Source organism: Leopardus geoffroyi, chromosome D4 (genome assembly GCF_018350155.1).
Source record: "Leopardus geoffroyi isolate Oge1 chromosome D4, O.geoffroyi_Oge1_pat1.0, whole genome shotgun sequence".
NCBI classification, from domain to species: domain Eukaryota; kingdom Metazoa; phylum Chordata; class Mammalia; order Carnivora; family Felidae; genus Leopardus; species Leopardus geoffroyi.
The window spans coordinates 86997055-87023980 of record NC_059342.1 but is presented as its reverse complement, the minus strand read 5'-3'; the positions used below and the strand labels follow the sequence as shown (position 1 = coordinate 87023980).

Below are 26926 nucleotides of genomic sequence, written 5' to 3'. Positions count from 1 at the left end.
ACTTAGAACTTTCATCACAATGCCTTTAGGACATCAGGGTGGGGGGCCCCACAGGCACCCTTCTCCCATCACAGTGGGGCTCCGGGCCCCTGGCCTTCTTCCCGTGTCTCCCCTCCCCCTGAAGTATCCTCTTCTGAGCAAAGCTCAAGTGGGGTGCTATTTGGTGACACTGCCGCCATGGGGATGTACTGTCCAGAAATAGCCTCTTTCGGTCCCCTAGGAGGATGAGAATGCAGGCTGTGTCGCGTTAATGTCATAGGTGCCCCATGAATAATATTTTTGACTAAGGTTTACATTAGATGTGATCAAATCAGGTCTGTGTCAGAGTTACCCTTGGCTGCCAAGGGGGCACACCCCCAGCAATGGCACCTGTCACTATCCACATCTCACAACCAGCTGGCTCCTTACCACCTGTGGTGGGGGTGGGGATAGCTTCAGATTCCTGGGTAAGGTGCTGCCAGAGAGAACCCCACTTCCATGTGGGTGCTTTGAAGATCTGGTCTGCAGCCAGCAGCTCTGCTGGCCTGGACTTTCCCCAGCAAGGTTCTCCCAGGGATTGCCTCCCACGCGGTTGGGAGCATCTCTGGATAGACACTGCCCCCTCGCGGTCTCTGCCTGCCATGATACCCGGTAGAGCTGACCCCATATAAGAGGAAATGGATCCAGATGATGCTTTCCTTCCCAGCGTCCTCCTTGGGTGCCTTATGATTGGTCCAAAATACAAACGTCTTTGGAGTTCTGGGCAGTGTATGCACTCTCAGCCTGAAAACCCGGAATCGACCCTAGTGCCATCTATTGCCTTCCAGAAGAAAGGCAACTCAGGGCAACTGCCAGAACACAAATACAGAGCCACAGGTGGTCTTGGGACTCCAGGCTATCTGTATTTTTTTTGTTTTTAATGCTTATTTAATTTTGAGAGAGAGAGAGAGAGAGAGAGAGAGAGAGACAGAGACAGAGACAGAGAACAAGGAGGGGAGGGGCAGAGAGAGAGGGACACAGAGAATCCGAAGCAGGCTCCAGGCTCTGGGCTGTCAGCACAGAGCCTGATGCGGGGCTTGAACCCACAAACCAGGAGATCATGACCTGAGCATGACTTAATCAACAGACCCACCCAGGCGCCCCAGGCTATCTGTATCTTTGAAGAGGCAAGTGTCCAGGGAAAAGTGATTTTTAGTAGTATTTGGAATTAAGGTTGAAGAGAAGCTTAACATTAGAGCAAAATAACTAGCCCAGAGTTAAGGGAAAAGGGGAGGAATAAAGCAAAGAAAGGATCAATTACAAGAAGGTCAGGATGAACTGGCTGGACTGTGAACTGAGAGAGTCAGCAGGTGGAGGTGTGGGGATGAGCAGGTCCCGGCAGCTGCACCACCTAATGCAATTGCATTGCTGCCGGAGAGAAAAAGGTGAGAAAAGGAAAACCACCAAGGATCCTCCCATCTTCTTCATTGGAGTTAAAGTCTTTATTGGATTTAAATGAGTGAATGAATGAAAGTGGTTTTTTTTGTTTTTTGTTTTTTTTTTCAACGTTTATTTATTTTTGGGACAGAGAGAGACAGAGCATGAACGGGGGAGGGGCAGAGAGAGAGGGAGACACAGAATCGGAAACAGGCTCCAGGCTCTGAGCCATCAGCCCAGAGCCCGACGCGGGGCTCGAACTCACGGACCGCGAGATCGTGACCTGGCTGAAGTCGGACGCTTAACCGACTGCGCCACCCAGGCGCCCCTGAATGAAAGTTTTTTTTAAATTTATTTTGAGAGCGAGAGAGAGCGTGCGCGTGTGAGTGGAGGAGGGGCAGAGAGGGAGAGAGAGAATCCCAAGCAGGCCCCGTGCTGTCAGCGCAGAGCCTGACACGGGGCTCGATCCCATAAACTGTGAGATCATGACCTGAGCCGAGCTCAATCAAGAGTCAGATGCTTAACCGATTGAGCCACGCGGGCGCCCCTGGATTTTCTTTAAATCGTAAGAGTTAAATCATAAATAAAAATAAAAACTGTATCCATCTCCCCGCCAGAAAAAGATCAGCCCCAAACTCAGAGTTGGGTTATGACTGTGTCTGGGGCGGGCTCCCATCTGCATCAAGAGTCCAAGTGAACAGTCAGCAAATTGTCTCTAATCGTTGTCCAAGCAGACGGAGTCCCCCAGTGCCTGTCCTGGGCCCGCCAAGATCTTAGCCTTGGGGGCCTCTGCCCACACCTTTTCCCCTCCTGGAATCCTCACCCACATTCTTGTCTGGCTGACCCTCAGTACAGGCATTGGTGTCTCCTTCCAAGGACATTTCTCCAGTGTCCCAAACTGATTAGGTGCTGCTCACGTGTGCTCCTGTAACCCACTACAACCACGTACCAAACTGTATTGTCATCATTTCCTAGACCCCTGACTTCCTGCTGCCGGGGGGCACTGTGTGGCAGAGACCCAGAGGCCACGGCTCCCCAGCTCCTGGCACTGAGAGGCTCCGTGTGGACAGAGACAGGACGAGCCAGCTGTCCAGGTGAAGAAAATGGTGTGAGGTGGGGGGGGAACCTCCAGGAGGGGGCCACTCCCCCTGGGGTTCCCACCACCCTGAGCCTGTCTGCTTACCTCTCCTCCTCTTCCTTCTCCACTGGAAGATGATGTGGCCCAGGAAGCTGAAAGGGAAAAGTCAAGTGAGGTGACAGCTGGGTAGGATCTGAGACATGTTAGAGGCTCAGAAGCCTGTCCCAGTCCGGGATCCATTTCCGGTGAGATCATCAGCTCTCCCTCAGGACCGAAGGGGATGGGATCAGGGCCACATTCAGTTTGGCAAATAACGAGTATGTGTGAGGTGCAGGCAGGAAAGGTGACAGTCTGATTTTTTAAAAATGTTTATTATTTTGAGAGAGAGAGAGAGAGAGAGAGAGAGAGAGAGAGAGTGCAAGCAGAGGAAGGGCAGATAGAGAAGGAGACACAGAATTCGAAGCAGGTTCCAGGCTCTGAGCTGTCAGCACAGAGCCCAATGGGGGGCTCGAACCCACAAACTGTTAGATCATGACCTGAGCTGAAGTTGGCCACTTAACCAACTGAGCCACCCAGGTGCCCCAAGATGAATCTGACAGTCTTGTCCTCAGAGGGTGCCCAGCCCCACAAGGCCTCATGGTGTGAGGTCCAGGTTAGAAAAAGCCTGGGGTTGGGGCGCCTGGGTGGCGCAGTCGGTTAAGCGTCCGACTTCAGCAAGGTCACGATCTCGCGGTCTGTGAGTTCAAGCCCCGCGTCGGGCTCTGGGCTGATGGCTCAGAGCCTGGAGCCTGTTTCCGATTCTGTGTCTCCCTCTCTCTCTGCCCCTCCCCCATTCATGCTCTGTCTCTCTCTGTCCCCAAAATAAATAAACGTTAAAAAAAAAAAAAAAAAAAAAAAAAGAAAAAGCCTGGGGTCCAGAGCCAGACAGACCTGGGCTCTTGTTCAGGTTCGGCCACTCTCCGACTTTGACAAGTTGCCTCCGCTCTCTGAGCCTCAGTTTCCTCACCTGCCAAATGGGGACTCTAATAGAACCTATCCCATCAGGGGGTTGTGAAAACCTATTGACATTATGATGTGAAAGCACAGGAAATGGCAAGGATGGAAAGAAGAAAGCCCAAGATGAGAATGTACTTGGGCTTTCATGGTCATGAACAGGGACGTAGAGACGCAAACAAGCGTTTGGGGTCCAGAAAGGGCTGGAGCGCCAGCATGGTTCAGGCCAGCCACGGAAGCACAGGTGCAGCTGCTCACTGAGTCCTGGAAGAATGCTGTGGAGCCAGGCACTTGTGGCTCGGACGGCAGCCAGTCTCCACCAAATAGCCATGTGCTGCTCACTCCTGTTTCCCAGTCCCCAGCGGGCTTGGGCCACGTGACTAGCTCTGGACAATTGTCTGCGTGCGAGCAGGAGTGATGGCTGCTGACCTGGGGAGGGTTCCATTCCGAGTTGATGTGTCTTCCCCTCTTCTCTTCTCCCTGCTGTGGATTCCGGCGGTGAAGCCCGAAGAGGTGGGGGGCGGGGGGAGGGGCTGCCAGACTCTCATCAGACTTTATGAAATCAACCCTTCCGGTGCTCAGCCACGGAGATCTGGGGGTTGTTTGTTGAGGTAGCTAGTGCACGCTGCCACACTGCATACAATACTACTATTATTTCTGCTTCTTGAGGCCAGGTCATGGCCTGTGGCCACACAGCTCATAAGCGGATAGAGCCGGAACCCACAGTCAGGCCCGACTTACAGGGCCGGTTTTTCGAAACCGTCCGTCCCTCACCTCATGACAGCCTGTCTTCCAGCACTGCTATCACATCTAAGATCTTAAGAAGATGTCCTGCAGGGACAGCCGGATGAGCAGCTCGAACAGTCAGAACACTTGGCAAGTTCAGTGTGAAATCCTGTCGTTCTGGATGGTACTGAGCACTTGAAACACTAGTTTGACTTCTGCTGGTGCTGGTGGTTCAGGATAAGCAACACACAAGGAAGACACGGCTCGCCCTGGCTTGGCGGACTATAGCTGGGGACTGGAATGCTCATTGTGCAGAAGGACTCACAAGGGAAGAATTCCTCCAGTGTCACGGTTTCACCCTCAGCCCTTACCCGCTTGTGCCCCAGCCCAGAAAGGCAATTCCGCAAACTGTAAGCTTCAGAACTAGACTTGTGCTTGAATCCCTGCTCTGCCACTTACTGGCTGTGCGACCTTAGGTAAGTCACTTTGCTTCTCTGAGCCTCAATTTCCTCATCCTTAGCAATACTAAGTCCCCATAGGATGGACTCCGGCATTAGAGATGATGGATGAAGGGTACTCAGCATAGTGCTTGGTACGTGTAAGCTTGTTTGCAATTTTTTTTAATGCTTATTTATTTTTGAGAAAGAGAGAGCAGGAGAGGGGCGGAGAGAGGGACAGAGGATCCCAAGCAGGCTCTGTGCGGACAGCAGAGAGCCCAATGCAGGGCTCAGACTCACGAACCATGAAATCATGACTTGAGCTGAAGTCGGATGCTTAACAGACTGAGTCATCCAGGCGCCCCACAATTTTTTTTTAATTAAAAAAGATTTTTTAATTAAAAAGAGAGAGGCAGAGTGAGAGTGGGGAAGGGACAGAGAGAGAGGGAGACACAGAGTCTGAAGCAGGCTCCAGACTCTGAGCTGTCAGCACAGAGCCCGATACGGGGCTCGAACTTACAAAGTGTGAGATCATGACCTGAGCCAAAGTCTGGCGCTTAACCAACTGAGCCACCCAGGCGCCCCAATTTTTTTGTTTTATTTTAGGGAGAAAGAGAATCCCAAGCAGGCTCTGTGCTCAGCGTGGAGCCTGACATGAGGCTCGATCTCACGACTGTGAGATCATGACCTGAGCCGAAATCAAGTCAATCAGATGCTTAACTGAGCCACCCAGGCATCCTGTGTAAGCCTGTTATAATCCAAGGCAGACTGTTTTTCTCCCAGGGATGACCAGGGGGCTTCCCAGGGAAGATCAGAGGAGAGGGACTCCATGTACAGATTTATACCAAGATTGCTTGTATGTTTATTTACAAATAGGAGACACACACACACACATATAGATATCACTGGATATTTCAGGAAACTTGGAGCAGGGAACAGCCCTTCTTCTCTGTCTGCCCCTTCTCTGGGCTCCCTCCTCACTCAGCTTGAGCTCTCTAGAAAAGGGCTCCTGACCCTTTCTTGCTGGGAAGCCTGTGGGTGTTCTGTTCTGGCTGGGCTCTCGCTGCCTCTCGTGTCCAAATCTGCCTGTCCCAGTGGGCCATGGGCAAGGGGATGTTAGCCTTTGCTCAGTCATTCATGTCCAAGCCAAATTCTGCATACAACTCTTTGGTGGTGACACCTCGGATCACGGCTGAAAGGAAAGAAGGAAGAAAGAATGTGTCCGGTGGGAGGCATAGGAAGGAGAATGGCCCAAGGACTGAGCTACCCAGGACCCACTCCTACACCTTATTCCTTCTCCTCTAGTTGGCCAAGATACCCTCCTGCTACTCCTTCTAGACCCCTCCACTGTGGGCCCTGCTTGGCCACCCCAAACTAGACTCATTGAACCCTCACCCCACTTCGCAGAGGAGCCAAACAAAGCTGAGACTGCACTGAGCAGCTAGAGCCATATGCTGAAAATGTAAATTTATATTCACATTGCACCTGGGGCCTGCTGAAAACTCTCACTCCTTAGGCTGCCCTATGGGCCAATCCTGGCCATTTGGTGATGCCATGCTTCCTGCTCCCTCAAGGACTCTTTTTTCCTCTCAGGGAAAAGGGGTCTCCTCAGAGGCCTTCTCTAACCACCTTAGCTCATCCCCGCCCGCCACCCTGTTCATGTCTCAGTATTCCCCAGCTCTGGCCTTTGTTTCCTTCATAGCAGTTAACACATTTTATAATTCCTTTCTTTGTGCTCCTTTGCTTTCTTTTTTTTTTTTTTTTTTTTTTTTTTTAAATTTTTTTTTTTTCAACGTTTATTTATTTTGGGGACAGAGAGAGACAGAGCATGAACGGGGGAGGGGCAGAGAGAGAGGGAGACACAGAATCGGAAACAGGCTCCAGGCTCTGAGCCATCAGCCCAGAGCCCGACGCGGGGCTCGAACTCACGGACCGCGAGATCGTGACCTGGCTGAAATCGGACGCTTAACCGACTGCGCCACCCAGGCGCCCCGTGTGCTCCTTTGCTTTCTGAATAGGCCCCAGAAGACTGGGAACCATAGCCCTCAACCTGGCAGGTTGGTGAGTTCATGCTCAAACCTGTCTCTGGCTCTGATGCAGGCCCTACACTTGAAGGAAAAAACCTCAGGGACTCCTGTAAGAGCTGTCCAGCTGCTTTGGGGCATTTGGGGAGCAGGGCAGCTGAGGATGGGGGGGCTGGAAAATTAGAGGGCCCAGGAACAAAATCCAAACACTCTGGGGAATGGGGACTCCTTCCCTCTGAGCCCTGGCTACTCCTTTGGGGTCCTGATGCTCACCTAGCTTGCCTAGCAGCATCTGGCCTACATCCTTGATGTCGTTATACTCGTGGAGCTGGGAGATGTGGTCCTCCAGTTCATCCACACTGTAGCCTCTGGGATGAGGGATGGAAGAGAGAGAGAGAGAAAATGTTTAAGAAAGCTGGGGAGGACCCAAGGTTCAGAGAGTAACAAGGCATCTATTTAACAAATGTTCACTAGGGGCCTACTAGGGACACAGGGAGGGCCCTGAGGAAACTTACAGTAGGACAGGGATCTGTCCAGCCCCTCGCTCCTGGCAAACGTCTCTGTGCCCTAAGGGGGTGGTTCCCAGCCACACGCTGGTACTATGTGACCCTGGCCATAGCCGAGGGATTCACAGATAAGCACAGGAGTGGCTACTCAGATCCCCTCATGTGTGAAAGGCACATTCAAAGGCTGCTCAGTCTATGCCACATGGCCAGAGCGTGGGGCGTGGGAAAATCTAGGAGTTGCGAAAGAGCCAGCTTCCCCCCAGGCACTGAGAATCCCACCTGCAGAGAGAGAAAGAATGGAGTCCGGTGCAGATGGGAGCAGAAGCAGAGAACCAGGGCCCAGAGAGAGACCTCGAGAGGGATAACCTCTGTTCTGGACAGCTTTCCTCTTCCTAGTTCCAGGTCCTCCTGGGTCTGACCACACCCTACCTGAAAGATTCAGCTGAGACACCCTGAATCCAACAGCAGGGCATGGGGTACGGTCCTTAGTTTTACACTAAGCTAGTGCGGCTGGGTTTCAGTTACTGGGCACTGGTTAAAAGTTATCTTAAACATGCTGAGGGGTCCAGCAAGACTTACTCAGATATTAGTTGGGAGATCTCCGTGTCCAGCAGGTCCCTCTTCTCCTTCAGTTTCTGAATGTCAAGGTGCAGAGAATCCTCGCTGGCTCCATCAGCCTGGCCAGACTTGGGAGATGGCCGCTGAGCGGCACAGAAAGTCATTAGCCAAGGGCGCCTGGATGGCTCAGTTGGCTGAGCATCCAACTTTGGCTCACGTCATGATCTCATGGGTTTGTGAGTTCAAGCCCCGCATCAGGCTCGCTGCTGTCAGCGTGTAGCCTGCTTCAGATCCTCTGTCCTCCTTTCTCTCTGCCCCCCCTCCCCTCAAAAATAAAGCAATAAAAAAAAAAAAAGTCATTAGCCACACTGACCCATTATCCACAATTTAGAACCTACAAGTTGTCCTCAACAGACTACCCCTGCTTCTGCCTGCTGACAGACTCCCCCCACCTTTTAATAAGATTACGTTTCCCCGCTTCCCTTGGAATTAGATGTGGTCCCTGTAAGTTTTGGCGAGTAGAAGTTAATCAGAAATGGTGTGTACAACGTCTGGGAACTGTCCTTCCAGGAAGAGGGCCTCCCTTTCTCTGGCCTTCCTCTTTCCCACTGGCTGGAATGTGAATCTAATGATAGAGTTGATCAGTATCTTGGGCGATGAGGTGGAACCCATGTTGAAGATGTGGTAAAACAAGATATAGACCTGGGTCCCTGAGGGTTAGGGTTAGGCCACCATTATTTGGGGTTTTCTTTCACTCCCAGCCAGACGTAATCCTAACCAGTGGGCTCACCCTGGCCCCTAATCTGACCTCAGATAATCTGCTTCAAGTCTACTTCTTGGATTCTCAAGTCTATGATGTCGCTGGGCTTATCATCTCATTGGATAACAAAACCCTTCCTGGGAGCTGCCATTCACCTTTGCCCTTTCTGCCTCTAAAAGCTTCGAAGTCCAGTGCCTGGGACACTGCTAATCTTCAGGAAATGTGTGTTGGATCAACTATCTGCACAGGACAGAAGAGACCGAGGAAGGGATTCAGCAACGGATAAGACAGCAAGCCTGGCCCCTGCCTTCACAGAATGTATATACAACAGCCAATAATTGTGTTTTCCCTCCAGAGAGCTCCACTGAAAGCTCTGCTCACACTTCACCAGAAAGGCCTTGCCTGGCCACCCCGCCTAAAACGGTCACTTCTCAATGGCCCACTATTCCTTTGTCCTGATACTTTATAACATCCGTCACCACCCGACATAGACGTTTCATTAATAACCTTATGCTCCTTGTTGGCCTTACACCACTGGAGTGTAAACTGCATGAGGGCAGGGACTTTGTTTTGTTCACTGTGTCCCCAACAGTGCCTGGCACGTGGTGGACATTCAATAAAATGTGCCAAATGAATGAGTGAATGACAAATAATTAACCAACTAACAACAAGCCTGAAAAGTGCTTTGAACTTGAAGTACAGTGTGCTAAGGGAGCGCCTAACGGGGAACCGGACTGAGCCAGAAGTTGGGGTGAGGCTTCTCTTAGGGACCTCAACTCTAAAGGATGAGCAAGCATCAGCTTGGCAAAAAGCTGGAAGGAAAGTATTCCAGAAGGGGAGTGTGTATCTAGATGGCCAAGGCAGGAAAGAACACATGCGTCTGAGGGAATGAGAATGGTTTCTGCGTGGGGTGGATCGTGGTGTGAAAAAGAACAAAACCAACCACTTGTGGTGCTGTCAGGAGGGAGGAGAGACAGAGCCGGCTTGGAGAACGTGGGGTACCGCTGGCAAAGGCCAGGACACCGTTTCTTCTTTGAAGCTTGGTGGGCAGGAGGAAAAGAAGGGGAAGGCTTGAGAAATGGCCTGGAGTTTCTCAGCAGAACAAGGTCTGCTGGGTGAAGGCCTGACGAGGGCTGGGGTGGGTCAGCTACTGTTGGGGACGGGGAGGAGGGCTGGGGGCAGCACCCACTTACGCCGTGGAGGGTGAGAAGGGGGGCGGGCACAAGGGTACTCACAGGGGATTGGAAGGCCCCGCGGCAACTTTTGGAAAGTCCTGGTTGAGTCCTGGAGAGGAATCCGAGGGAAAAAAGACCGATTGAACCTAGAATCCGCGCTGGGAGGAAACGGGTATGTGGGGGTGTAGGAGGTAAGGAGTTGGGAAGGGGGCAGATAGGGTCCGGGATCAGGGCAGGGATCCTCAAGGAAGGAGGATTCTGAGAAGGGGAGTGTGGAGGGCTAGATGGGGGCTCTGGAAGTGATCTCTGAGATGAGAGTTGGGCAGGGCTATGAGGCATCAGGAAAGGGGCCGTGAAGGGATGCGCTTTCGCCCTGCTGTCCGCTCTTCGCCCACCTTCTGAGCCCTGGGGTCCGGGGCCCCCGTCTCGGGGGAGTCTGCAGTGTAGGAGCGTCCAGGGCGGAGGCGGGAGAGCGGCCTCTCAGGCCCGCCAGGTAACCGGAAGCTTAGGATGGAGACCGGCAACGGTCAGGTAGCGAGCTGCGCGCGCATCCTGCGAGCCCAGGCCCCGCCCCGCCCCCCGAGGTGGGCGGGGACAACGGCTGCGCGCGCAGCTTTCATTGTGACTCCACCTGTCCGTTTGCGCTCGCGGGGCTCTAACCACGCCCCCTTTCCCTTTCATCTCTCTTGTCGGCCAATAGGATTGGAGGATTGAGGCCACGCCCACCCAGCTGGAGCTAGACACGCCCCGTCCCTCCTTTTCTGGCCATCACATCTGCGCAGTGACTACCGGGAGCAATTCCGCAGTGGTTGCTGGGATCGCGATGATGTGGCCCCCCCCGTCCCCCTCCCCTTCCCGTGATGTCGGAAGAAACCCGACAGAGCAAATTGGCTGCGGCCAGGAAAAAGGTAAAGCGTGCCGAGTCGCGGCTCCCTGACCCAGCCAAAGGCCCCTTCGACGGCCGGGCGGTGGTCAGAGTCTGTGCTGCCCCTAAGGCACACAGGGAGAGCCCCTCGGCGCCCCTTGGCGGCCCCCCGCCCCCCCACCAAAGTCTTCTCAGCCCGTCCCGCCCCCTGGCAGCCCAGCCCCCGCCCTCTCCCGTCGCCCCTGGGTGACTTTGGGCAGTGACTCCCTGGGCTCCCCACTCCGGGCTCGGCTCTCGCCTTCTGCCACCCAGAACCAGACGACCTGGGCTCCCCGGGCCGATCCCGGTCTCCAAGGACCTGGGTCCTAGCCCTGCCTTCCCCTCCCCCACCGCGGAGCGGAGCCGCGGGCGTCGGTAGGGAGGAGTGGAATGTAGTTACGTCACAGTCCCCCTCGGAACTGTCATTAGCGCCAGGAGCCTGGTGTTTGATCTTAACTACTCAGTCCCCCTGTGTTTTCATCCCCTTTCTGGTGTCTGGTCATGGCACAAATTTCCAGTTTGAAGGGAACTGGGGACTGTAGGACCTAGGTGGGAGGGGTTTCAAGCGCCCTTACTAGACTGTACCCCATCCTTAGACATTGACTTCACTAGTGATCGAGACACGTTGATAACACCTTGGTGACAATGGGGAGAATGTGTTTCCTTTAGTTTGGTATCCTCCTAGGTTTCTACTGTTCAGAAAGACTTCTGACATTTTAAATCTAAATCCTCTACTTCACATTTTAATTTCCTATGATTCTGGAACCAGTGCCTCTTAATCACTGCTCTTTGGAGTGAGATCTGCTTACCCTCTGTGGAACAGATCTCTGGAAACTGAACTTCACAGCTGGGAACCTTCCCCCAATCATCATCTGAACATGGAGTGTCCTGAGTGCCACAGGATAAATATGGGACCAAAGCCTCAGTTTTTGCTTAATTCTCTTGAGAAAAATCCTTTTATGTTAATACACCTAGGGATGACATTTGCATAGATTTGTAAGATTATAATAGACTTCTCTCTGAAATGGTGCTTGGGTTGCCCTTGTTCTGTTGTGTTTCCAAATTCACCAGGCGTGTGTCTTCACTGCTTTCTGCCGTCAGGGTCTGTTGGTGTAAAAGTTTGAGAAATACCAGTCTGCAGCCTTGACAGATGTGCAGGAATGGACTCTGATGTCTGATTATTCAGATGTTTCAGATGTTTACTTTTCCACCTCTGTGCCTCTGGGATTGCCTCTTGGCACCTGCTGATTTTGTAGCATAACCCCAGAACTCAGAGGCAGAAGACCGGGTTTAAATTCCATTATTGCCCACCCCCCCCCCCCTTTATTTTAAAGCCCCATTACCTATCCATTTCTGCAGTCATTAAGGATTACAACATCTTGTCGGGTTGCTGGTGGCATTAAATCAGGTGGCGGATAGTGGAGTATATTGTAAACAACAAAGTTGGATGTGAATATGGGGGTTTACGGTTCTCACGAGTCCTACTGCTTTTCCTTGCTGCAGTTGAGAGAGTATCAGCAGAAGAACAGCCCTGGTGTTCCTGCAGGAGCGAAGAAGAAAAGGAAGATTAAAAATGGCAGTAACCCTGAGACAGCCACTGGTGATGGTTGTCACACTCCTGAGGATGTGAGTATTGGCTGGCCAGGCTTCCGGGGGCACAGGGGTACGTGAGGGGTAGTAAAGGGCAGTGATGAAGGTTGTGGAGAAAGTGTCAGGTACAGGTTTGGATCCAACTGTCCCTCTGCTGGAGACCTGTCCCTGCTGGGGATATACTTCCACGTCAGTAAAAATTGGGGTCATTGTGGTCTGACTTACACTTGTGACACTGAAATGAGATGATTGGTGTTGTTTTTAGAATAATCCCTTAGTCTAGGGCCTTGTGCGGGGTAAACATTCAGTCAAGGGTGGTGCTGTGTGACTGATGGGGTGACTTTCCTCCTCCCCAGCTTCAAGGGGAAGCCAGGCGGTGCGAACAGCCATTTGCCACCACAGCCTTCCCTTAGGAAGCACCAAGAGAGGCCCAGGGTGTGGTGAGGGGAGCCCCAAGCACTTGGGTCAGGAGACAGTGGGTTTTGAGTCCCATCTTTGCCACCTGTTGGCTGGGAGACCTCAGGAAAATCACTTCCTCCCCCGGGCCTCAGTGGCCTCATCTTTAAGATGATATTGTTGGAGCAGGTCAGTGTCTTCCAGACTTCTAGCTGGAGCCCCCTTTGTTCAAGTGAACCCTTCCCTCGGCAGTCTGGTTTTTAAAACAGAGATGAGATTCCTGTCAGATTCTTCCCCGGCATCCTGGGCCTGAGGAGAGGGTCTCACGGATGTATTCAGAAAACAGCTGCATCGGGCAGGTGACTGCATTCTGTGTCACTGCATCTTTCAGGGGACTTTTCTCTCTGTGCACGTTGATTTCTGCGAGGCGCCAGGTGGCCGTTTGGGAAGGCGGCACGGGCCATGGATTCGTTCCCGCCTCTCTTTTCCAGCATTCCATTCTCGTGACCCCATCTCTTCTTCCTTCCCTGACTCTCTCACCTCTCTCTAAGCCACTTTTCTCTCTCTCTCCCCCTGCCCTTGTTTCTCCCTTTTCGCCTCCTGTAGATTCAGGACATTCTGAAGGTGCTGGTGTCCGACCTTAACCGCTCCAATGGGGTAGCGCTCCCCCCATTGGACAAGTGGAAGGTGAGGCAGTGCCGAGCCCCGTCTCTGGCTTGCTCTTTCCCAGCTGTGCATGCTCCAAGGCTTCTCTGGTTTGGGGGATACTTTGCCTCTGGCTTATTTTATGTTGCTGTCATTAACCCTCAGCCTGTTCATGTCTGCTTTTTCACCTGCTGGGTTGATTGGGTTTGTTTTCCTTCCCCCACATCTTTTATCATCTTGGAGAAGGTGAGACATACCTTATGGGCTCAGAGGAGCCACTAAGGGGCATGGGGAAGGGAGTACAGGCCTAGAGGAGTCTGGAAGCTTGTATTTGCACTGAGTTCTACGATTCCGTGTCTGTATCCTGCTGTGGTCCTGGAAATGAAGACCCAGATCCTTCTTGTCTTATTATTTTTAATGTTTACTTATTTTTGAGAGAAAGAGAGAGACAGCGTGAGTGGAGGAGGGGCAGAGAGAGAGGGAGACACAGAATCCGAAGCAGGCTCCAGGCTCTGATCTGTCAGCACAGAGCCCGATGTGGGGTTTGAACTCACGAGCTGTGAGATCATGACCTGAGCCGAAGCTTAACTGACCGAGCCACCCAGGTGCCCCTGCTTGTCGTTTTTTAAACCCTCTCAGTCTCAGTAGCTGTTTCCCACTTTGGTTTTCTGTTCCCGCAATGCAGGCTTGTGGTTGCAGGGTCCTGGACAGAGCTGACAGCATTTCCAGAAATGGGGAATCATGGAGAGATTAGTTTCAATGGGACATTTTGGGGGGGTGGACAGTGTTTTTTAAACACTCCAGACTTTAGCTACAAGACCTAATGGTGTGAAATAACCTGGTTGTTCACAGGATTGTCGTGTTATATATATTTAAGTCCTCAGAAGATTACTTTTGTCCTCTTCTGAACTTTCTTGTGTTTAGTGCTAGGGATCCCTGGGAACCCAGGTTCCCTGAACAGGTTGGCATGGCAACACCAGGTTCCGGGGTCAAAGGTCACAGCATGGACAGTAAACATGCAAATGATTCATCTTCAGCTCCCCAGGCTCTGCAGCATTTGATCTAAGGAGGGAGGTAGGGGTGGATGGTCAGAGGCCAGGGCGATGGGTCCAGAGAGCAGCTAGCCCTGGGCCCTGCAGGAGGCATGGCCTCCTCCTGCTGGCTTCACTGGCTGGGCCTTTGCTCCCTAGTCCTCTCCCCTCATCAAACTTGAATTTGTCAGCCATCTTCCCCATCTCTTTGCTCATCTGGCCTGTAGGACATGAGATCTCTAGGGGCCAGACGCTTGGACTAAGTGTCAGGCCTGAGCCTGGAAAGAGTCTGGGTGGGGCTCTGGTCAAGCAAGTAGGTCCAGGTAGGGAAGAGGAAGTGGTTTCTCCATGGCTCCTTGTCCCCACTCCCAGGATTGTTCTACAGAATGTCAAGAATCAGAGGGTAGACATCTTACCTCTGGCTTTTCGGGTTGGTTCTTGGTTTTAGAGCCAGAAGATTGGGGTGGGGGTAGTGGCCATGTTTTTCTTTTTACTTGCAGGCATAGGGTGAGGCTTCTAGTTGGGCAGCTGCTTTCCCAGAAAAGGCCTGAATAAGGCAAACATGGCCAGTGATTGGGGGGAGCAGGGGGGGAGAGGAAAAGAGAGCAAGAGAGGAAGGAGGCAGAGGGTGGCGTTGACCACATCTCCATCACCACCACCCTCTTGCCCAGCAGGGGCCCAGGGTGAGGGTCACTCTGGCGTTCCGGAAGAGCCGTGCCTGTCTCCTCCCTGACTGGGCACACCTATCTTCCACCTGCTGTGGCTGCCAAGGTCAGAGCCTGGTACTGTCTCGTGCTGAGCTCCAGGGAGAACAAAGCCATCATGTATTCATGAAGGAGGTCATGCATACCCTGCTTTGAGCTTTGGCCATCCAGAAGGTTGCAGAGCGGCCCTCCACGCTCCAGAGTGGCTCCCAGCATGTGCGATTGTCACTCTGACCACAGCAATCCCTGTCCTGCCCGCTCTGTACCCCTGCATCCATGGCAGCAAGGCACCTTCTTACCTGCATGGCCCCTAACCCCCTGCTCTGTTCTGTGACAGGCGCCCAAAGACCGCGCCGCTCCTGCTGCACCAACTGTTGATGACACCGTGTCACCTGGCGGTGTCCCTTCCCCCTGTGCTAGTCCCCCCCGTGTCACTAGCATGGCATCAACTCAGGTTTGTGCCCCCTCCCCCCTTGCCTGCCACCCCACTGTACGTTCGCCCTGTGCTCCTCCTCAGAGGACCGTACCTGCTTTGGGCCCTCGTCCCCTTTCTTCAGGTAGTTTGGTTTCTAGAGCCAAGCACCCTTCCTGAGGACTGAAGTGAGGGAGGCCAAGACCAGGTCTTTCCTTGAAGTTTGGGAAGATGGAAGGTTGTCAGAATGAGCTTGGCTCCCCCCCGCCCCCATCCCTGGGTGGTCTTACCAGAAATTGAGTGACTACCTCATGCATTTCTTCCCTAACAGACCCATGATGCAAAAAATGAACCTTTTCTCATGGAAGAAAGCAAGTGAGTAACTCCTATGGGGGCAGCGGTCCCTAGGCTGAGGGAGTTGGGGTGGGCCACTGCCCGTGACCCCCTCTTTCTCTTCGAGCCTCCTACACCCCTGACTCCTATGTTCATCCGCAGATGTCTGTCATCTACCGAGAGCCTGCGACAGCTTTCTCAGCAGCTCAATGGTCTTGTGTCTGAGGTACCCCAGAACTTGAAGCCCAAAGGGGAGTAGATGGGGAGGGAAAATATGATAGAAAGCAACAGAGGTGGAGAGAGGGAAGAGCCTGGGACGAGCTGGCCTGCTGGCTGATGTGTAGCTCGTCACAGTTCCTCTGAGTGTCCTCTTTGAAGCTCCCCGAATGAAGGGGTTGGGCCTCGAGGCTGGTTACCTCGTTTGATCCTGCTGCAGAAAGCACAGAGTGAGAGCTGCCTGGGAGGGGGATGGAGGAGGGGGAGATGAGAACCAGGAGGAGTTGGTACAAAGGGGTTACTGCCAAGTTAGAAAAGTTTGCAGTTGTTGGGCAAGACAGGAAGTTGGAGAGCTTAGGCACCGAGGGGGACAGCGCGCGTCTCCATGTGAGCCCTTTCGTGTCTCCTAGTCTTCATCCTACATCAATGGGGAGGGCCTGGCTACTTCTGCTAACATAAAGGATCTGGAGGTAAGTTGGCCTGGACCACGGCCCAGTGATCCTGCAGGCCAGCCCCCACCTCCTCCCACAGCGGGGGCTGGGTGCCCCTCTGCCAGCTGAGACAGCCCAGACAGCCCCCAACCCTAATGACTGCTCTCTCTACCTCTCCCCCCGCCCTCGTCCAACTCCTCCTCCTCCTCCTCCTCTGCATGCGCCTCAGAGCCGGTACCAAGAGCTATCACTAGCCCTGGACTCCAGCAATCTAACAAACAAACAACTCAGTAGCAAGATAGAGGAATTGGTAAGAGTCCAGTGGGGTCCCCTGGTTTCACGCTGCCAACCTGGGGCTCTAGTTTTCCCCTGGGGCTCTGAAGAGAGGGGCTGGGGGCCCCTGCTGCCAAGGGAGAGTGGGGTGCTGGGGGGCCTAGGTCTCAGCTGGAGGGACCCCGGAGCACGGAGCATGCAGCATGGCTCTCTGTGGCTGTCCTCTTTGCCCCCTCTCTGTTCTCCAGACACCCCTGCTCGAGTCCTCTCCCCACTTGCCCCGGGGCTGTTGCCTCTGGAGGAAGCACTGGCTTGACTGGTGTGGTCTGGCCCTGACTCAGTCCCTAATTTGCTCTGTCTCTGAACTCGGACAAGTCACCTTTCCTCTGTGGGCTTCAGTTTCCTGAGGAGGTAGAATTCGAGGTGTCCGAGTCTGTCCGATTTAGCTCAGAAGATCAGGGCCCTTTATTCCCATATCCCTGCTGTTAAGAACCGAACGGGGCCTATGGTACATGCTCAGTAAATATCTGCTGAATGAGTGCACCCTTCCAAGCCACGAGCTGGCAGAAGGGTAGTCTCGTTTCTCAGCTCCCGTTTCTAGAGGTTTATGTCCTTGGCCTTTCATGGGTATCTGGATTCAGACTCTCACTTGTGTAGATGTGAGGCAAACCACCCAAGACCCAAGGTCTCTTTCCTTGGGAGCTTGAGGAGAGTCTGTCAGTTCATGTCCCCATGAACTTTCCCTTTAAAACCCATTTCTGGCCCCTGCCCATCCCTCCGTTTTGGTCTGGGGAGGGTAGTAAAAGGGGGACAGCCTCAGTCACCCTCCTTTGACTCTCTCCACAGAAACAACAGCACCAGGAAACTTTGGATCAACTGGAAAAAGTAATGTAACATGATTTGTCTGCTGATTACGTGGCGGATAGGTTTGGGGAGGATTCAGTTGTAGAGGCCCATTCTCATCTGGGTCTGCTCCCAGCCTGGAGAAATAAAGGGTCCCCTCTTCCCGCACCCCTGCCCTACCCCTCTGCTGCGCCACCCCCCCCGCCGGGCCCCAAATCTGGCCTCATTGTTGGGCCTGTCCTGGGCCATTGGTGGCATTCCAGGAGCGTGTCTTTTGCTGTTTCAACTCTGCCTCCTCCCAGTCAGGGATGTTGTGTCCTTATTGCAGGAGAAGAAGGAGTTTGAGCAGAAGCTTATGAAGGAACAGGGTTCTCTAAGGGAACAGCTACAGGTGTGTGGTGTCAAGGTCTCCCTCCCACCCCCCAGGAAACGCTTCCTTTCCTCCCCTTCACTACTGCTTCCCCTTCCCTCCCAAAGGTTCACATCCAGACCATAGGGATTCTGGTGTCTGAGAAGACCGATTTACATACAGCCTTGGTCCATACACAGCAGGCAGTCAGGCAGAAAGCAGGTAGGAGTCTAGACACCCATGTCTCAGCCCGGCACATTGGCAGGGCTTTGGTGGGATTCCTTCCTGGGTCCCACTTCGAACTCTGTCATTCCAGGAGAGTCTGAAGATCTTGCTAGTCGCCTGCAGTCTTCCCGCCAGCGCGTAGGAGAGCTGGAGCGCACGCTGTCTGCTGTCTCTACACAGCAGAAACAGGTGGACAAGGTGAGCCCAGCAGCTGACCCATCCACTGGAGGCGCAGCTACCCTGACAGGGGAATGGCCTGAAGGTCCCTTCTGTACGATGGGGTGTCTTGCTGCCCAGAAGGCAGCACGGGCCATTTCTCGCTGCTTTAAAGTTGTGTGGTTATTAAAAGCAACCTGGGGCTGAGCTGGCTGACTTGAGGGAGTTGGCAGGGGTGGGAGCTGCTTTCTGGAGGGAGCACTGAATGCAGAGCCCAGAGGCTGAGAGCCAGCCCTGCCCGCCATGGGCTGTGGACCTTGGCTGGTACAGAACAGTACTTTTTTTTTTTTTTTTTAATGTTTGTTCTTGAGAGAGACATGTGCCAGTGGGGGAGGGGCAGAGAGAGAGAGAATCCCGAGCAGGTCCCAGGTGGTCATTGAGCCTGCCTTGGGGCTCGATCTCATGAACCTTGAGATCATGACCTGAGCCGAAACCAAGAGTTGGATGCTTAACTGATGCAGCCACCCAGGTGCCCCTAGAACAGTACTTTTAGTATGCTACCATTTGTACAGGAAGGGGAGAAGGGTGTGTGTGCTAGATACGAAGTGTGTGAAAGGATGTATAAATACCCAGGGAGAGAAACAGAGTAGCTGGGAGGCATGTCACCTCTGTCCTTCTGGGTGGTGAGCTGTGTGAACAGACCATCCATTAAGAAAAAGGAACAGAGGATCACGATGCAAACTCACTTCTCCTCCTTGTGTCTGCTCCCCCACCCCAGGGAGAAAATGGGTGAAGAATCAGATGTTTAATCCCAGCTCTGTCTCGGTGACGACTTAACTTGTGCTACTGTGTTGTTCACCTGTAAAACAGACATGCACCCATGCCTCCCCCAGGCGGTGATCGCGGGGATTCAGTGCGATTGTTAGCTCGGCGCCCAGTAAAGTGCCCAGTAAAGGTTCAGAAGTGCTGGTGCCGCTAGTAATAACGATTGCAGTCCTACCTGCCCTGTGTGGGCCTCCGCTAGCCAGCTGTGGCTCTCTCCCACCCTTACCGAGTTCTTAGCCGAGGCACATGAGAACATGGGCTTGGGAATGCTTTGAACAAAATGTCAAGGGCGGGTGCGGGCTGAAGAAGCACAGCTCTAGAGGAGTCCCTGTGCTGCCATTAGTCCTCGAGACGCACCTTCTGCCTGCCCGATCCTGACCTCGCCTTTCTGTGTTTGCAGCACAACAAGGACTTGACCAAAGAGCGAGATGCCCTCAAACTGGAATTATACAAGAACAAGTAGGATGGCTGGGGGCTGGGAAGTGGGAGGGGGACAGGAACATGGGTGGGGGGGGGGGCATATGGGTTAGGACAGATGCAGAGCCAGGCTCTGGGCCCAGCTGTGCAATCAACACAGGCCGTGGCCTCAGGCTGCTCCTGTCTTCTCTCTGGCCTGCCACTTGTGACTCCTGATCCCCGGGTCCCTTCCGACGCCACTGTTCTGTGGCTCTGTGGTGAGGGTGGTGGGTGGATCACCAGAGCGCTCTTTTCCGTTCTTTACTCGTACCTTTCTTTGCTGCCCGTGGCTACAGCAAAGACAACGAGGACCTAAAGGAGCATAACTCGGAGCTGGAAGAGAGGCTGCGTGTCTGTATGAAAGAGAAGGAGGCCCTGCAGCTTGGGGTGCAGGAGCTGGAGAAGAAGCTGGAGATGTCGGAGCTCCTGCTGCAGCAGGTGAGGCCAGAGTCCCAGGGAGTTGGGGCCCCATCCATCTGGGGCTGCTGTCTCCAGCCAGGAGCTGGAAGATTTGCATTCTCGTTCTGCTCCTGCCATAGAATCCTGCCGCAGACATTGATAAAGCATCTACAAATCGGGCCCCGCCCAGACCTGTGGAATTAGAATCTCAGGGATGGGGCTTTTTTATTTTTGCTTTTTTTTAAAGCGCCCCGGTTGAAAACCATTGTCGTATAGATGATAGTTCCGATAACAAGGCAGTTCTAGCCCATGCGTCTGTCTGCTTCCTCTCGGAGGCTGGGCCACCAGGTCGTCAGGGTGCCTGGGTCAGAGAGCTTCCCCTTGTCAGTGCTTCTTCACACTGAGCAACACTCAGCCTTCATGTCACTTCCTTCGGCAAGGCTCTTCCTTCCAGATCCGCACAGGAAAAATCTTGCCTCTTGCCCAAGACAGACCCTCAGATACTCTGAGAAGGAGTGTGCGTAGGTTCCTTGTCCTCCCTAAGATCTTTTCCTAGCGAAACAGCCCCAACTGTTTCTCCCACGGTCTGTCACCCTCCTGATTGCTTTCTTCTGGATGGGACCTGAATTGTCAGGACTCCTCTTACAGTCAGTCTTCCAGAGCAAAACACGAGTCTGCAGATTCGGCCTGGCCTGGGCAGCATACAGAGCTCTGTATCCATCCATCCACCCATCCATCCACCCAGTATGACTGGAATGCCTCCTTTGTGCCCATTCCTGTGATGGGCAGTCTAACAAATGGCCTGCTGGAGATAGAAAAAGTGATGGCTTATGCTTGCTCCGGAGTTGATGGATGCCTGTCCTCTGTGACCTGAACACCCCATCTCTGGGACAAGCACCACTCTGTAGCCTTAATCATTATAGCCAGAAAGGATCTGGAAGGATGAACACCAGGTTGATGGGCCTGGGAGGCAGAGGGCCACTTACAATGAATATTCAGTAAACATGAGGCTTGCGGACGTAGTACTAATGACGTGAGGGTGGACCTCTTCATCGATGTGGATGCACGTTATCCTAGCACACACCCGTTTGCGGGAACCTGCATAGAGCAGCCCGGTTTCCCAACGCTAACCTTCTCGTTTTCTGCTCTCCAGTTTTCTAGTGGGTCTAAACCCCCCGACAGCAACCAACAGTTACAGCAGGCCCTGGAAGAACGGGCACGGCTGGAGACACGTGTGGGGCAGGTGAGGCCTTGCAGGGCGAGGGGTGTGGAAGCAGGATGATCGCAGGCAAGCAGGAGCTGGCGAGGCCCCGTGGCTGCCCCTGCTAACCTCTGTGCCCGTTCTTGCAGCTGAAAGACACCCTCAAGCATATGCAGCTGGAGAGAGACAAGTATGTAGAGAATCTGAAAGAGGATAATGCCTTTTGGCAGGAAAGGATGAAACAGATGTCTGAAAAGGTAAGGTGTGACCTTCGGCCCCCCCACCTTAGGTCATTTGATTTTTCGGGGCGTCAGTAAAATGGGAAGCCTGTCACTTGCTGTGTGCAGCCAGAGGTGGCTGGGTGGTTTTTGCGGGGGCGGTGGGGGTGGGGTGGGTGGAGAGGGCGACGGTTGCCTGGCCGTCCCTCCCTCTGCAGCCCCCACATGCCCATCCCTCCCTCCCCACCCCCCACATGTCCATCCCTTCTGTGCTCTGGGCAGATGCAGCAGTTGAAGGAAGAGAAGGAGCACAGCGTGAGTCAGGTGCAGGAGCTGGAGGCCAGCTTGGCTGAACTGAAGAAACAGATAGGTAAGCTGGGGCCGGAGTGGTAGGGGAACAGGATTGGTGTCAGAGGGCCAGTGAGGATGCCTTCGAATGCTCTAGGAAGGCGGACAGATGGAAGGGCACTGTGGCCAAGAGAAGGAGGTCTGGACCAGGAGTTGGCATGTCTGGGTTGAGTGCCCACTGTCAACCACCCAGAGTTGTCTTGAGCATAAAAACGTGAAGAACTCTATTCATAAGTGTCTGGAAAGATTGCGCGTCCTAGGAGTGTGAGGGATTATTGGTCAGGAAGCCAAGGTTTGGGGTGAGGAAGCCCAGTTGGGAGCAGTGGACCAAGGGGCGCCTGGCTGGCTCAGTCGGTAGAGCGTGCGACTCTCGATTTTGGGGTCGTGAGTTCCAGCCCCTTGCTGGGCATGGAGCCTCCTTTATTTATTTATTTATTTATTTATTTATTTATTTTTATGTTTATCCATTTTTGAAAGAGAGAGACAGAGCACAGGCAGGGGTGGGGCGAAGAGAGAGGGGGGACACAGAATCCGAAGCAGGCTCCAGGCTCTGAGCTGTCAGTACAGAGCCCGACGCGGGGCTTGAACTCACGAACCGCGAGATCATGACCTGAGCTGAAGTCGGACGCTCAACTGACTGAGACACTCAGGCGCCCCGTGGAGCCTCCTTTAAAAAAGAAAAAAAAACAAAACAAAACTAGGAGCTGCGGGCCAGAAAGAGGGGTTTTTTGAAGGCACAGGGATAAGAAGCGTCTACCACGTGCCCCCCGCAGAGGCCCCCCCAGCCCAGGAAGCTCCAGCGGGGCCCTCGGAGGTGGAAGAGCGACTGCAGGCGGAGGCTGAACAACTGCAGAAGGAGCTGGAGAACCTGGCAGGGCAGCTGCGGGCCCAGGTGCAGGACAACGAAGGTCTGAGCCGCCTGAACTGGGAGCAGGAGCAGCGGCTGCTGGAGCTGGAGCGGGCCGCCGAGTGCTGGGGGGAGCAGGCTGAGGAGCGCAAGCAGATTCTGGAAACCATGCAGAATGACCGGACCACCATCAGCCGTGCGCTGTCCCAGAACCGTGAGCTCAAGGAGCAGCTGGCTGAGCTGCAGAATGGCTTCGTCAGGCTGGTGCGCAGCCCTTCCTCCCTGGCTGAGTCCTTTGGTGCCGGGCAAGACTCTTGACCTCTCCGGGCCTTTGTCTCCCCGCCTGTAAAATGGGGCCGGTGGGGGGGCGGGGTACGGACCTTACGTGAAATGGTGCCAATCAGGCACCTGTGAGCGCAGATGAGTGGGGTGGGGGGATTTTCCCACCTGCCTCCACCTTTCCCTGAGCGGTGGGAGGCAGACACCAAGCTCTGGGGTCTCCAACCACACTGGGTAGCCGCCGATTCCTTCTCTTCGTCCAGAGCAACGAGAATATGGAGATTACCAGCGCACTGCAGTCGGAGCAGCATGTCAAGAAGGAGCTGGCCAAGAAGCTGGGCCAGCTGCAGGAGAAGCTGGCGGAGCTGAAGGAGACGGTAACCCCTGCGTCAGCTGCGGAGGCCCGGGGGGGTGGGGGGTCGGGGAGCGGGGGGCGTGGCCAGGACCCGCGGTTCCAGCCTGGGGTTGGTGGCGGGGGCATGTGACTCCAGAGTCCTTCTGAGCACAGCTCCTCGTGGCTCCTTGCTCCTGACTTTGAGAAGTGGGTAGCCCTGGGCCAAAGGTCATCATTCCAGCTACAGCCTTCAAGCCCCCAGTGAGGGGGGAAAGCTTCTTGGACTCAGCTGTGGCTTCTGACCCCAGTGGTCACTCTTCACTTCTCATCTCTCAGCCTCAGTTTCCTTAATCTAGAAGGGAGATGACCCTTTTGCTCACAGAGGTGTCGAGGGTTAAATGACGACCATGCCCTTAAGGGGGGGCCGCGCTTTGATTTTCCACTAAAGTTAAAATGGAAAGAAGGTTGTCAGGAGGTGTGAGGCTGGGTGAGGGAGGCATGGGGCTCTGCGCCAGGGGGCAGTCACTTAGGTCCCGGAGTGAAGGAGCCAGGCCATGCCCCTACCTCCCCGGTCCCCGGCTCCGAATCTGCAGGCCGCCGCCTGCCTCACTCCCAGGGTCTTCCCGCAGGTGGAGCTGAAGAGCCAGGAGGCCGAGAGCCTGCAGCAGCAGCGAGACCAGTACGTGAGCCACCTGCAGCAGTACGTGGCGGCCTATCAGCAGCACGTGGCCGCCTTTCAGCAGCTGGCCTCCGACAAGGAGATGCTGCAAAAGCAGGTGCTGCTGCAGACGCAGCTTATGGACCGGCTGCAGCACGAGGAAGTTCAGGGCAAGGCGGAGGCCGAGATGGCCCGCCAAGAGTTACAGGAGACCCAGGTGAGGGGCTTGGAGCGCCGGGCCCCCGGGGAGGGCCTGCGGCCTGTATCCCTTCTCACTCCTTCCTGGCCCCTCAGGGACGCCTGGAAGCTGCCACCCAGCAGAACCAGCAGCTCCAGGCGCAGCTGAACCTCATGGCTATGCCTGAGGAAGGTAAGCAGGACCTGCCCAGGGAAGAGGACGGAGCCCAAGCAGGAGGAGGGGGGACTTCAGGGCGGCGAAGCCTCCTCCTCCTCCGGGGACGCGCTGGCCCAAGGTTGCTCTGGGAGGTGGGGCAGAGCCCGGCTTTCCTCCCCTGCCCGCTCCACCTCCCCCGTTGGGTTGTCTGAAGCCCCTCCGGCTGCCTCGACAGGAGACGGACTGGACGGTGAGGAGAAGGACGAGGAGGCAGCCCCGCCAAAGCTGAGCATGCCGGAGGACCTAGATAGCCGCGAGGCCATGGTGAGCGGCCCTTCCCCGTCCCACCTTCCCGCCTCCCTCTGGGGTCCCCCGCCACCCTTCTCCTCTCTTGGTTTGCCCCCCTCGGCTTCTCTTGACCCCCAGCCTCCCCCGGGAGCCGGTGGTCCGACCTTACGCCATCCTCGAAACACCAGGTGTGCCCGCCGAGGCAGTGAGAGGAGCTCCTCTCTGCCTCCCCGGCGCCGGCTCGTCCCGAGCTTCCCCCACAAAGGCGCACGCGTACACGTCTTGCCCGCAGGTGGCATTTTGTAACTCGGCCCTAGCCAGTGCCGAGGAGGAGCAGGCACGGCTGCGCGGGCAGCTGAAGGAGCAGAGGCTGCGCTGCAAGCGCCTGGCTCGCCTGGTGGCCCCCGGGACCACCGAGGACAGCGTGCCTGGGGAGACCCACCAGGCCCTCCAGGTGGCCATGGACAAGCTGCAGGTGAGTGAATCGGCTCCGGCACGGCCCCGGCGGGGGCGGAGATGGCTAGGGAGGGCTGCCGAGCCCTGACCCCCGCCGCCGTGGCCGCAGAGCCGCTTCCTGGAGCTCATGCAGGAGAAGGTGGATCTGAAGGAGCGGGTGGAGGACCTGGAGCATCGCTGCATCCAGCTTTCTGGAGAGACGGACACCATAGGTGAGTGGGCTGGCCAGCCCCCGGGGTCGGGGGAGCTCCGTGAGGGCTCGCAGAGCCTGAGCGTCAGCCGGTCTGCCCCGCAGGAGAGTACATTACCCTCTACCAGAACCAGAGGGCCGTGCTAAAGGAGCGGCACCGGGAGAAAGAGGAGTACATCAGCCGACTGGCTCAGGACAAAGAAGAAATGAAGGTGGGCCCTCCGTCCCCCGGGAGCAAAGAGGGGGCGGGGCGGGGCCGGGGTAGAGCTGGGGCTCAGCACCTCTCCCTCCAGGTGAAGCTACTGGAGCTGCAGGAGCTGGTGCTCCGTCTGGTGGACGAGCGAAATGAATGGCAGGGCAAGTTCCTGGCCACTGCCCAGAACCCTGCTGGGGAACCCACTACGGCACCCCCAGCCCAAGAGCTTGGCGCTGCCAGTGGCCGGGGTGGTGAGTAGAGCCCGCGGGCGGGAGGGCGGGTGGGCGGGCGGTGGGGGAGGGCTTGCACAGCGCTCAGGGCCCCGCCCCTCTCTCTCCCTGAAGATGATCTTCGAGAAGTGAGCCTGGCCGACAGTGACAGTGCGGAACCTCCCCAGGGAGAGGCCCTGTCACGCCACACTGGAGCTGAGAACCCCACCGCTCAGCAGATCATGCAGCTGCTGTGTGAGATCCAGAACCCCCGAGAACGCCCAGGCTTGGGCAACAACCCCTGTGTCCCCTTCTTCTACCGGGCCGATGAAAATGACGAGGTGAAGATCACGGTGGTCTAGGAGTTAACACTAGCACACAAAGCCTAGACAAGTGGGGCTGGGGGCCTGTCCCTACCACCCTATCATTCCTTCCCGACCACCCTTTTATCCTTAGACTACCAAGATAAGACCCTCGAGAGGGGTATGATGAACCCCCTAACGAGGGAGACAAATATGTGCAGACCCCTTGCCACCTTGGCAACGGCTGTATCTTTATCTCTGGGCTGTTCACAGTTCCGGAAAAACAAAGAGCCAGAGGCTCAATAAATATAGTTTATTTAGGAGGTTGCCTCTTTTGGGGAGCAGGGGCTCCCTGGTGGCCTCCTCGCCCCCATCAGGTAGTCCTTCATTCAGAGGGGCTCATGCATCCTCTCTTCAGAGGCACTTTGGGGCACAAGTGGCCCCCACACTGTCCAGTTAGATGACTGGGCAGCACTCTCCCAGGCCTTGGGATGTCAGGGCTAACTGAGACCAAGCAAAGGCGTAAGCTGGTGGCGGGGTGGGCTCCTCCCCAGCTCCCTCCCCAGTGTACATACTTATCTGTGTAACATTTTGTATATTCTGGGGATAGGGCAGCCCCTGTACCATAGCAGAGGTTTGAACTGGCAAATGGGGAGAAACTTCTATTAAATATTTGAATATAGGGAAACTTATTTATTGATAGCCTAGGACAGAGAGGAAGGGGGTGGGGACGGGGTCCTGCAGGGGTAATTCGACTCCTGTTTTGCTTTTTATCTCAGAATAAATGGATTTAGCCATACCGCTCGGCCTCGTGTTTGCCTCTTTTCCAGTCACCGGTCACTAGGTCCTGGGGTCTGTGCTGTGGGTGCTGAACAGGGAGCAGGTCCTGCCAGCAGACGGCAGGCTTCTGGATTGTGCAAAGCCCCGCTGTGTCTGAACCTGCCCAAAGGAGCTGTTAGAGACGGTCCAGCCCTGTCGCCCTCCTGCTGCTTGGGGAAGCCTGGGGGATCTCAGGGGGACTCGAAGGTGGGGGCGGGGGGGCTCCTGCCCTAATGGCCAAGAGGCTCAGAAGCCTGATCCAGTCCTGGGGAGGGGCAAGCAAGGTCCCAGCACTCAAGAGTGCCGACTTCCAGGTCAGGCAGTTTCTGTGGCGTCACCCTGCCCCTCTGGTGGCCTGTTGTCCCGTCCCTCCATAGTGCGTGCCAGTGCCCCCAGTCCTCCCTCCA

The 26926-nt window shown here is 55.0% G+C and overlaps 2 protein-coding genes across 13 annotated transcripts; one reads left to right on the top strand and one right to left on the bottom strand.

Annotated features, from left to right (window-relative positions):
- Window positions 1-5461: 5461 nt before the first annotated feature.
- SWI5 (SWI5 homologous recombination repair protein) lies at window positions 5462-10203 on the bottom strand. The gene is made up of 6 exons (XM_045468086.1): window positions 10200-10203; window positions 10048-10156; window positions 9713-9761; window positions 7739-7860; window positions 6927-7021; window positions 5462-5821 (listed from the first exon to the last, which is right to left on the bottom strand). Exons 1-6 carry the CDS (start codon window positions 10201-10203, stop codon window positions 5757-5759), a joined length of 444 nt encoding a protein of 147 aa, XP_045324042.1. The 3' UTR covers window positions 5462-5756.
- Window positions 10204-10424: 221 nt separating this feature from the next.
- On the top strand, window positions 10425-26499 carry GOLGA2 (golgin A2). Of its 12 annotated transcripts, XM_045467516.1 has the most exons (27): window positions 10428-10560; window positions 12060-12182; window positions 13149-13229; window positions 15260-15376; window positions 15666-15709; window positions 15830-15893; window positions 16294-16353; window positions 16544-16624; window positions 17434-17472; window positions 17759-17821; window positions 17908-18001; window positions 18096-18202; window positions 19386-19444; window positions 19738-19879; window positions 20994-21083; window positions 21191-21298; window positions 21542-21629; window positions 22381-22718; window positions 22997-23110; window positions 23697-23942; window positions 24020-24095; window positions 24295-24383; window positions 24640-24822; window positions 24913-25015; window positions 25099-25205; window positions 25287-25440; window positions 25534-26499. In XM_045467516.1, exons 1-27 carry the CDS (start codon window positions 10513-10515, stop codon window positions 25758-25760), a joined length of 3045 nt encoding a protein of 1014 aa, XP_045323472.1. In that variant the 5' UTR covers window positions 10428-10512; the 3' UTR covers window positions 25761-26499. The 12 variants fall into 12 exon arrangements, with proteins under 12 accessions (XP_045323480.1, XP_045323472.1, XP_045323475.1 ...); XM_045467519.1 differs by lacking the exon at window positions 15260-15376; XM_045467518.1 differs by lacking the exon at window positions 16544-16624.
- Window positions 26500-26926: the final 427 nt, after the last annotated feature.